This window comes from Dendrobates tinctorius, unplaced genomic scaffold, assembly GCF_039654945.1.
Source record: "Dendrobates tinctorius isolate UK_male_01 unplaced genomic scaffold, ASM3965494v1 ptg000362l, whole genome shotgun sequence".
Classification (NCBI taxonomy): domain Eukaryota; kingdom Metazoa; phylum Chordata; class Amphibia; order Anura; family Dendrobatidae; genus Dendrobates; species Dendrobates tinctorius.
In genome coordinates this window covers 2,419,289-2,431,329 of record NW_027362028.1, presented here as the reverse complement: position 1 = coordinate 2,431,329, position 12,041 = coordinate 2,419,289, and the positions used below count along the sequence as shown (strand labels likewise).

Here is a 12,041-nt window from a genome sequence, read left to right as displayed (position 1 = left end):
CACGAGGCTCCGCAGCGGTCCAAAACTCGTGGAGTAATAATGATCGGATGGAACTTTCTGCAACATAAGACTCACGTAACGATGGCTGCCACTGGGGTGTGACCAGGACCAGGCCTGAGGCGGAGGGGGCCCAGCGCGGCAAGGAGCTAGCAGGGGTAAGGAAGAAGACGACAAAGCCACTCAGCATGGGATCGGGGGCAGATCTGGTTGTTTTTATTAAATAGCAGGGGAGCATTTTTGGGGGGGCATTACTCCTAAATAGGGGCCAATATTACTGTATGGGGCCACACAGGGGGAAAATATTATGATATAGGGGTCAATATTACCATACGGTGGCAACATGGGAAAAATGTTACTATATAGGGGCCACATAGGGACAATATTACTGCATGAGGGCCATATAAAGGGAAACAGTTACTATATGGGACCATATAGGGGTCAATATTACTATGTGGGGGTCTCATAGGGGGAAAATATTACTATATAGAAGCCACATAGGGGTCAATACTACTATATGGTGTCCACATAGGGGCAATATTAGTGCATGATGTCCACACAGGGGGGAAATGTTATTATATGCTGTCAATATTACTACATGGGGGCAACATATGGAGAAAATGTTACTCTATGGGGCCATATAGGGGTCAATATTACCATATTGGGGCAACACAGGGGAAAAATGTTACTATATGGGGGCCACATAGGGGCAATATTACTGTATGACGGCCACATAGGGGGAAACTGTTACTATAAGGGGCCATATAGGGGTCAATATTACTATATAGGGGCCTCATAGGGGAAAAATGCTACTATATGGGGCCACATAGGGGCAATATTACTGTATGATGGCCACAAATTGGGGAAATTTTACTATATGGGGACATATAAAGGTCAATATCACTATACGGGGGAAAATATTACTATATAGGGACCACATAGGGGCAATATTACTGTATAAGGGCTACGGGGGGAAATGTTACTATATGGGGCCATATAGGTGTCAATATTACTATACGGAGGCAAGATATGAGGAAAATATTATATGGGGCCATATAGGGGTCAATTTTACTATATGGGGGCCACATAGGGGAAAAATGTAGGACATTATTACTATATGGGAAACTTAGGGAGACATTATTAGTAATTATAGGCTACATAAGGGGACACAATTTGTTTCTGGGGCCAAAAACAGGGGGGCATTGTTACTATTTGGGGTCATATGAGGGACATTATTGCTTTATGGGGGTAACAAATTGGGACATTATTGCTATATGGGACCAACAGAGGGCAATATCGTTATATGGGGGCAACATATAGGGACAGTATTACTATAGAGGGGTCACATAGGAGGACATAGTTAATGGTGGCCACATAGGAGGACATTATTACTACATGGGACCTCATAACGAAACATTATTAATTTATGGGAGCCAAATAGGGGAATGTTGTTACTTTTTGTGGACATTGTACAGCCAGGCTGTGTACACACGTTGCGTCTTTGCAAAGCTTTTGCTGCGCAAGATTTGTCACAAAACCTGAAGGGTTTCCTGACGCCAGCAAAGTGAATGAGAACCCTGAAGTCTCGGGCACACGGTGCTTCTTTGTGACTTGCTGATTTGGTGCAGATTCAGATCTGCAGCATGTCAATTCTGTCAGCGTTTTTTACCCATTGACTTCAATGAAGTCAGTAAACAAATTATTGAGGATTTGCCTGTGTTTTGGCATGTGATTAGACAGCATTGAATGCTATAGAGATATATGTGTCAAATGCCCCCACGACGTCTGTATACTTCAATATAACATACTTGTAATATACTTTACCCCCATGCATGCTGGAATACTCATCAGGGGTAGAGGGTGTGGTCACTGTTGCAGCCCCCCTGCCCCCTCCCCGAAACAAAGCGTTATCAGTGATCTCCATTCCAAGAGCTGGGCCAGTCGCTGCTCTACTGAGCATTTGTTGGTTGCCAATTTCAACATACGCTCAGTATGAGCTCCCTCATCACTGTGCAATATTATTTATAATGCACAGTGACAGTGCGCTCCCTCACCGGCTCTGATGAGTGACGAGCTGACAAGACGATGCACTGTCACTAAGGCTAATACCAGGCGAGAAGAGAAAACTCCCTGAAAGCGACTTCAGTTTCGGGGCAATGCTGCTCTTCTGGTTCTCTTCATACAAAGTACACTGACAGTGCAATCTCTTTCCTGATCGTCACTTGTGAACAGAGTCGGCGAGGAAGTGCACTGTCACTGTGCATTGAAAATATCATACAGCGACAAGGGAGCTTGTACTCTGCATATGTCTTTATTAACAACTGGCGCATGCTCAGTAGACTAGAGCTGACCCACTAAAATATTCGGAAGGGTGGATGGAGAGGAAGTGTATATGACGAAGTTAACCTGTGCAGATTTCAGATCTGCCCATAATAAAATACATAAAACAAATAACAGTGTCTGAAAAATTTTAAAGGTAAATTCCGTAAAATACAATAGTTGTTCTCCAGACAGACAACTATCTCCAGTGTCACCTAGAGGTGACTACCATGTCACCCATAACTCCACCTCTGAGGAGCCTTCAAGGCAGATTCTTATTGGCTCAGAATGCGTAGGAGAGGGAGTCTCGGTTGTTCTGAAGGAGAGCTATTTTACTCATTTTCCAGGAAACATTGCATCAAAGTCTCCGTAATTTTCATTTCATCCTTATTTTTTTTGCATGGAAAAAATCCTGTTTTTTTTGCAAATGAGAAGCAATAAAAGTAACATTGACAATGACTCATGATTTCCTTGGGTGTCTGGACAATAGAAGTGATGGTAAAAAGGTCTCTCTTACCGTTCTGTGATGGTCTCTCGCAGTCCGCTGGTTACTCCTTTGACCACAGTACTTGCCTTTGGCGTTAATACGACTTGAGATATAAAAAAGGAGCCTTTCTTTCTGCGTTCGGTGATCGATGACTGTAGGAATTGAATTAATTTTTCTGTGTCTGTCGTGTTGGCCCAAGGAGCTGGCATCATCTGCCCGGGCCAGAGGAAAGGAACCTCGAGGGCTACGGGGCTGTGGTAGAAAACTAGGATCTGGTAATTCCTTTCCCAAAGATACTGAAGACTTATTTCCTGGGCAAATATAGCCGGACAAGTCTTGTTCCCAAATATATCCTTGAGCATTTGCACAAGCATTTCGTGATGGGACTTTTGCATGCCATAAAAATGGTTAAAGTCTAAAAATACCACCTCCTTCTTGTGACTGGACAGAAAGGCATTGATCTCTTGCAGTCCTTCATTGACTTTGGCACTAAATAATCCATGAGCAAAATACAACTCGTTATCGGGGTCTCTTGGTTTGGTTGAAATCCGAAGATCGAAATACCTTACCCCGGCCTCCATCTGGCTCGTGAAGTTCATGGTTTGAGTTGCCAACCATTTTCTCATCAATTTTTTGGCAACTGTACCAAAAACAGAGACAAAGTTCTGGACAGTTTCCGGCTGTTCAGGTCCAACTGGAGATGATTCATCGATGTAGAAGCTGAAAGAGTCGTGTGATCCTACAATAGAAGGAAATATTAAATCAGCATGAATAATTGGTCGATAATGGAAGCCATGACTCTATGACGGATCTCAAGCAACCAAGTGGAGGTTGATGAACCCTACTGAGTTTAATTGGGTTTGTTGGATGATATGGATGGAAAAAAATTGTGCTGCAGATAAAAATACTGGAAACTTTTTCTTATTTTCTAAACCACAATATCTGCCATAAAGTCTTGACAAATCTAGAATCCACCTCTTAAAGCTGATTTCAATAAACTGCCAACTGGAGATTTAGAGGCGGCCATGCTTGCACAAAGCTCTCTCCATTAAACTCTATTGCAATTTTCACCAGTTAATAATGGTCATCATGGGCCATAAGTGTAAGGCCTAGATCTTGGAATAATAACAAGCTCCAGAATTGGATGTGCTACAAAAATGTTCCCCACTGAGATAATCTCATAAATGTTATCTACTGTCTTACTTGTTGTGTGTGACCATGAAGGTACATAGTTGGCACAGATCACAGCTCCTCGCCAGGGAAGGAAGCATAAGTCACTTAGACAAGTGAGTATACAGATGACACAGCAGGGGCTCGCAGTAGATAGGCAACATTTCTCAGCCCGATTTATCACAGGAGTGATCATTTCTAAAGAGGCTCACAACTGCTGCTTTCTTAGGCAACACATTTCCCTGCCTGTTTTATCACAGGAGTGAGTGTTGCTACAAACTATCACAGCATTGCAGCTTCTCCTGTCTGAAGTAACTCATTTACTTTCCTGCTTTATCACAGGAGCAAATGCTCCTGCCGCATCTACAGCCCTCTACTCTCAGCATAAATCAAGCAAGTGACCTAGGACTTAGTGACATAGTGGCCACTGAGTTTGTATGTCACCGATTTGATTTATAATCAGTTCAGAGGTCTGGAGAAGCCGCAGGAGCACTTGCTCCTGTGATAAAACAGTCAGGGAAATGTGTTACCTCAGAAAAAAGAAGCAGTGAGCCCATGCTCTGACATCTGTACACTCTCTTATCATAAGCTCTTTGTGCTTCAACCCCTGCCTAGAAGATGTGATATGTGCCAGCCTTGTTCCTGCATGATCACACACCGTCATTACAAAATATATAGCAGGGGCACATTTATAAGATTATCTAACACCCTGATGAAGATTAAGACACTCCCTGGCGAAGGCAGACGCTGAAACGCACGTCAGGGAGGGCATATCCAGAGACAGTCAGTACCAGCATTTACACAGGTGATGCTAACTTTCACATCTTGTCCCCTCGGTTCTCTGCATATTTGAATATGGAGCGTTAACATGCCACTTGGCTTCTGATATCAATCTACTTGCTCATAGTTTTGTATGCACATGCACCTTATCTAGGATACTTATCCTGCCACTCCACCTGTATGATCTACATGCATCATACCACATACTTTAGTATATTATACATAAATAAAATCCAGGCACTTTTTATGCACTTTATTTAATATATACAGTATGTATAGCCTGTGACTTTTTTTTATATCATGACATAGGATTATTTATTCTTATTTTGTCACATCACCATATGATTTGTATTGTATTTCCACTCCTCCTACAATTGTATGTGTACGCATGTATATATACGGTAATATTCTTTATTACATTGTCACTTTTCCTGTTATCTGCGTCCGCTTCTCACCTGGTTGTTTTTCCCACCTTTATCATTTTATTTTCATTTTATTAATAAAGATATATTATAAGTATATTCAGGACCTCTGCATTCGTTTTCTTTTTCTTTTGCACTTATAGTCTCGCCGATGGGTCTTCATCGGTCCTACTTACACATGTGGTGGTGATTTTTTACCTCTTTTCAACTTTGTATATCCCCATTGTTAGTTATTATTCATTCCCCATATGTGTACTTACTTTTGAGTTTCTATTGTTATTATTATTCCAAGATCTATTAAGAAAAATATACTTTGATGGTGGGAAAAACCATTACATACTGACTATCCATCCATCGAATAGAGAAATGTCCCAACATTCCTTAAACCAGCAAGTCCCAAGTCCTCCCGGTGGTCCAGTGGCCACTCTCATTGGAGCTTAGTAATACACATATCTTCCCTGCAGGCTGCTGAGTCCGCCACCGAACTATTCATCATAGCTTCGCAAATAGGGTGACATGGAACAAGGAACTGATGGCCATGCACACCCTGTTTACTAATATTTCGACGTTAGCAAAAACGGTCCAAAAATACTCCAAGAAAATCTAATTAATAACACCAGCGGGGGACTGAGAATACAATGTCTGGCTGATGCCAGTTTGTTGATCATTACCTTAATCTATCTGAAGTAACTCATTTCCCTGCCTGTTTTATCACAGGAGCAAATGCTCCCGCTGCATCTCCAGCCCTCTACTCACTCTGAGCATAAATCAAATCAGTGACATAGAACTTCCAGTGGCTGCTGAGCTTGTATGTCACTGATTTGATTCATGATTAGTTCAGAGGACTGGAGACACAGCGGGATCACTTGCTCCTGTGATAAAACAGACAGGGAAATGTGTTACCTCAGAAAAAAAGAAGCTATGAGCCTCTGCTGTGACAGTTTATTGATCATTATCTTAATCTTATGAGCTTTAGGTGCATCTGCCTGACACTAGTTGTTAAAATGCTGACATCTTTTTCTATGCCAGTGATTGGCGACATGTACCTTCCCTTCCCAAGTACCGAATATCACTTTACTCGGTTACATCAAATTTGTTACTTCTGTGCCCAAATCTTCAGTTTCTGCAGATACATTTGTAAAAATAATGATACAAAACCATCTCAGCTCTACACACAAAGTTGCACTTTTCTTGAGTGCTGTTATTATAGAACTTTTCTTTTCTTTTGGTTGTTACATTTCATTGTTAGTCCGCAGTTGGCTCGGAGTTGCGGAGCGTCACTTATCTTCCCTGTGACTAATGATCTGTCAGTGCCCAGAGAACAGCAGCATATCCCAGCTCAGTAATCAGCAGCAATGGATGACAATTACATCCCAACCTCCACCTGCGGCAGCAAATGTAGATGTAGAAGAGGAGCTGAAGAATGGGGCGACCTACTGGGATGACATTTACTCAGCACTTGTAAATATCTCCATGCATTACACTGGGTGATCATTACCGGGAATGTGACATGAATCAAACTGTGTAATGTGTGACTGTCAGATGTAGCCCCTTTGTCTTCACATCTTCTCCATTTATACCTTCCTCGCCCAATTGTTCCTTGTGAGAACAGCTTATGGCATGTAAGCACACGTGTTAATTTCATGGAAATTCAATGCAAATAATTTAAAGGATTTGTCTACTTGTCTACTTTTGCTCGAATGCAATAAAAAGGAATATTAAAGAACCTTATAAAAATAAGGTTAAAAATCCTGATATTTTGTGTATACAGCACCTAGGCAGACCCAAGTGATATCATGGTTGCAGAATAGAAAAAAAGGATGCAGTCTGTTTCTAATGGGTTTTTTTGAAGACGTACAGATGGTAGAGACTTTTGGAGGTTCATGAAAAAAAATGTGGGCGCATTTAAGACTCCTGAAGAGTCTGCAGATCTCCCGGACCCCCCCAAAAAAACATCCAAAACCTCACGGAAATCAGAGGTTCTCAGGAGGTTTCTTGTGTGCTGGTGTCTCAGAGGGGTAAGGGCTGTGTGCATGGAAAAACATAGATCTGCATTGGAGCTGCATACACAAAACGGCAAAAGTGTTTTCCAATTGAATTCAATTGGTTTTGAAAGTGGACAGGGATTGTAAATAATTATTAATGAATTTAGCGGCATATTTAGAGATATATCAAAAAAGGCTTTGCCGATACGCTGATGATACTCGACATTTGGGTGGAGTGGTTGATTTTTTGCCATTTTCTATATTTATAGACTTTATTAAATGCTGCCATTATTTTTTCTATATGTAGTGAAGCTCGGAGCCTCCTGTACAGTGATGGTAATCCGGGCCGGCACTGGCCGCCAGAGAGCCCATCATTTAAAGGATAAAGAAAACCCGACCCCGGCTGACTCTGAGCCATCCTGTGCTCCCGGCATAACACTTCTAAATGATATCAGCAAAATCCTGCTTATTACTGTCTATTCCTGTCTCACACTGCAGCAACTGACAGATCTCTGACATAGCAAGAAGACTATTGTTCTCATCATCAAAAAGTGCCACTAGGAGAGAGTAAGCCCAGAAGAAACAGAAATAGTATTGAGGTCTGCAAACCCCATTAAACTGTGCACGAGAGCGCAGAATTACATGGGGAGGAAAGGTTACTAGTCTGGTAATAGAGGCTGTAGGAAAGGGATTAGTGACACTGGGGATGGGAGAAAGGGCAGGGAAAAAGGTGTGGAGAAAGGAAAGGAAGGGAAAGGATGGAGGGAAGAGAGAAAGGAAGGAGAAAAGAAGAGAAGGGGAGAAAGGAAGGGAAATGATGGAAGGAGAAGAGAAAGGAAGAGAAATGATGGAAGGTGAAGATAATGGAAGATAAAGGATGGAAGGAGAAGAGAAGGGGAGAAAGGAAGGGAAATGATGGAATAAGAGAAAGGATGGAGGGAGAAGAGAAGAAAGAGAAGGGGAGAAAGGGAGAGAAATGATGGAAGGAGAAGAGAAAGGAAAAGAAATGAGGGAGGGAGAAAGGAAGGGAAATTATGGAAGGAGAAAAGAAAGGAAGGGAAAGGATGGAGGGAAGAGAGAAAGGAAGGAAAAAGAAGAGAAGGGGAGAAAGGAAGGGAAATGATGGAAGGAGAAGGGAAAGGAAGAACAAGGAGGGAGAAGAGAAGGGAAGGAGGGATAAGAGAAGGGGAGAAAGGAAAGGAAATAATGGAAGGAGAAGAGAAGAGAAGGGAGAAAGGATGGAAGGAGGAGAGAAAGGAAGAGAAATGATGGAAGGTGAAGATAAAGGATGGAAGGAGAAGAGAAAGGAAGAAAAAGGATGGAGGGAGAAGAGAAGGGGAGAAAGGAAGGGAAATGATGGAAGAAGAAGAGAAGGGGAGAAAGGAAGGCAAATTATGGAATAAGAGAAAGGATGGAGGGAGAAGAGAAGAAAGAGAAATGATGGAAGGAGAAGAGAAAGGAAAATAAATGAGGGAGGGAGAAAGGAAATGATGGAGGAGAAAAGAAAGGAAGGGAAAGATGGAAGAAGAAGAGAAAGGAAGAAAAATGATGGAGGGAGAAGAGAAGGGGAGACAGGAAGGGAAATGATGGAAGGAGAAGAGAATGGAGGAAAAAGGTTGGAGGGATAAGAGAAGGGGAGAAAGGAAGGGAAATAATGGAAGGAGAAGAAAAAGGATGGGAAAGGATGGAAGGAGAAGAGAAAGGAAGACAAGTGAGGGAGGGAGAAGAGAAGAGACGAGACAGGGAGAAAGGAAGGGAAATGATGGAAGGGGAAGAGAAAGAAATAGGACAGAGAAGAGACGGGATAAAGTAAAGGAAGGAAGATGATGGAAGGAAAATAGAAAGGAATGGAAATGATGGAGGGAGAAGGGAAATGATGGAATGAGAAAAAGGAAGGGGAGGGATGGAAGGAAGGAGAAGAGAAAGGAAGGAGGGAGAAGAGAAGGAGAGAAAGGAAGGGAAATGATGGAAGGAGAAGAGAAAGAAAGAACAAGGAGGGAGAAGAGAAGGGAAGGAGGGATAAGAGAAGGGGGAAAGGAAATAATGAAGGAGAAGAGAAAGGAGAAAGGAAGGGAAATGATGGAAGAAGAGAAAGGAAGAGAAAGGATGGAGGGAGAAGAAAAGAGAAGGGGAGAAATGAAGGGAAATGATGGAAGGAGAAGAGAAAGGAAGGGAAATGATGGAAGGAGAAGAGAAAGGAAGAGAAATGATGGAAGGAGAAGAGAAAGGAAGAGAAATGAGGGAGGGAGAAGAGAAGGGGAGAAAGGAAGGCAAATGATGGAAAGGAGAAGGGAAAGGATGGAAGGAGAAAAGAAAGGAATGGAAAGGATGGAAGGAGAAGAGAAAGGAAGGAGGGAGAAGATAAGGGGAGAAAGGAAGGGAAATGATGGAAGGAGAAGAGAAAGGAAGGGAAATGATGGAAGGAGAAGAGAAAGGAAGAGAAATGAGGGAGGGAGAAGAGAAGGGGAGAAAGTAAGGCAAATGATGGAAAGAGAAGGGAAAGGATGGAAGGAGAAAAGAAAGGAAGGGAAAGGATGGAAGGAGAAGAGAAAGGAAGGAGGGAGAAGAGAAGGGGAGAAAGGAAGGAAAATGATGGAAAGAGAAGGGAAAGGATGGAAGGAGAAAAGAAAGGAAGGGAAAGGATGGAAGGAGAAAAGAAAGGAAGGAGGGAGAAGAAAAGGGGAGAAAGGAAGGGAAATGATGGAAGGAGAAGAGAAAGGATGAAAAAGGATGGCAGGAGAAGAGAAAGGAAGGCGAGATAAGAGAAGGGGAGAAAGGAAAGGAAATGATGGAAGAAGAGAAAGGAAAGGAAAGGATGGAAGGAGAAGAGAAAGAAAGATAAATGAGAAAGAAATAGAAAGGACAGAGAAGAGAAGGGAGAAAAGAGAGGAAGGAAGATGATAAAAGGAAAAGAGAAAGGAATGGAAATGATGGAGCGAGAAGAGAAATAAAGAGAAATGATGGAAGAGAAAGGAAGGGAAATGATGGAGAGAGAAGAGAAAGGAAGGGAAAGAATGGAGAAAGAACAGAGAAGAGAAGGGAGAAATAAAAGGAAAGGAAATGATGTAAGGAAAAGAGGAAGGAAGGGAAATGGTGGATGGAGAAGAGAAAGGAAGAGAAAGGATAGATGGAGAGGAGAAGAGAAGAGGAGAAAGGAAGGGAAGTGATGGAAAGAGAAGAGAACGGATGGAGGGAGAAGAGATGAGATGGAAGGAGAAGAGAAAGGAAGGAAAATGATGGAGGTAGAAGGAATGAAAGGAAAAAGGGAGAAGAGAAAGGAAGGAGAGAAATGAAATGATAGAGGCAAAAGAGAAAAGAAGGGGAGAAAGGAAAGGAATGGAAAGGAGGGAGGGAAGGAGAGAAAAGAGAAAGAAAGGGGGTAAGGAAGGGGAAGAATGGAGGTAGAAGACAAAAGAATGGAGAAAAAGGAAGGGAAAGGATGGCGGGAAAAGAGAAGAGAAAAGAAGAAGGGGAAAGGAAAGGATGGAAGCAGCAGAGATGAGAAAAAAATGGGAGAAAGGTAATTAAGGGAAATGTAGGAGGGAGGGAGAAGGGGAAGGAAGAGAAAAAAACGGAAGGAGAAAAGAAACAAGGAGGAAGAAAGAAAAGGAAAGGATAGAGGGAAAAGAGAAGAGAAAAGAAGGAGGAAAAGTAAGTAAAGGATGGAGGGAGAAGAGAAAAGGAGGAGAAAAGAAGGATGGGGGAGAAGTGAAATGCAGGGGAGAAAGAAAAGTAGGAAAAGGAAGGAAAAAAAGAAATTAAAGTGCAGAACGGAACGGAGAGGATGAAGGGAGAAGAAAAAAGAAGGAAGAGCATGAAAAGGAAGTGAAAGGATGGAAAAAAAGAGAAATGAAGAATGAAGAGGGAAAAAGAAAGTGAAATGATGGAGGGAGAAGAGATAAGAAGGGGGAGCATCAAAAGGAACTGAAGGGATGGATGGAGAAGAGAAAAGTAGGGGGAGTTGTGATGAACATGCACCTCGACACCCCGCCTGACATCATTATTGCATCAGAAGGATCACGTAATGTGGTCTCCCCACGTTCCAAACCCCCTGAGGACACAGAAGGTCAGCTTGGTACAGTTTTACACAGCCATTGTGAACACGAGTCTGGGAGGAACGAGTGAGAGGATGTGACCCACACAGTCAGTGACGTGGTGCCACACTGACTCACAACCCTGCCAGGCTGAGGGGCATTTTTAGTGCTGCCAGACCGGTATAACTGCCACCAGTTTCTTATTAGATATAAGCCCGGTCCATTTACGGAATTTTACCGGGCCAGAAACGAGCCCCGCGTTCACACCACCCAAAGACTGAAACACAGAAAAAACATAGTATAACAAATGTGCAAAAATACTCTGTTGTAAAAAATATATACCGTATTGTTCGGACTATAAGATGCACCAGACCATAAGACGCACCCCAATTTTCAGTGGGAAAAAAAAATAATGTGTCAAATGGGGGTCCGTCTTACAGTCCGAATTCAGCTTACCTGGGAAGGGATCCGGCACAGGTGGAGAAGTAGTCACAGGGGTCATTCAGTGGTCCAGGCTCGTGCGGTGGCGGCTCTGTGCTGGGGCAGGTTGGTTGTGCTGGGGCAGCTGCGCTGGGGTAGGGGCAGCTGTGCTGGGGCTGGGGCAGCTGTGCTGAGGCAGGGGCAGCTGTGCTGGGGCAGGGGCAGCTGTGCTGGGGCAGGGGCAGCAGTGCTGGGGCTGGGGCAGCTGTGCTGAGGCAGGGGCAGCTGTGCTGGGGCAGCTGTGCTGGGGCTGGGGCAGCAGTGCTGAGGCAGGGGCAGCTGTGCTGGGGCAGGTGGGCTCTGCGGTGGTGGCAGCTGTGCTGAGGCAGGGGCAGCTGTGCTGGGGCAGGGGCAGCAGTGCTGGGGC

The 12,041-nt window shown here is 43.4% G+C and overlaps 1 protein-coding gene across 2 annotated transcripts in view; it reads right to left on the bottom strand.

Annotated features, from left to right (window-relative positions):
* PLCXD3 (phosphatidylinositol specific phospholipase C X domain containing 3) overlaps positions 1 to 12,041 on the bottom strand; it is a 156,004-nt gene that overhangs the window by 87,761 nt on the left and 56,202 nt on the right. For both annotated transcript variants that reach the window (XM_073562665.1, XM_073562664.1), the window contains exon 2: positions 2,834 to 3,542. In XM_073562665.1, the coding sequence (XP_073418766.1) occupies positions 2,834 to 3,542 (709 nt within the window). The remainder of the gene's footprint in view (positions 1 to 2,833; positions 3,543 to 12,041) is intronic.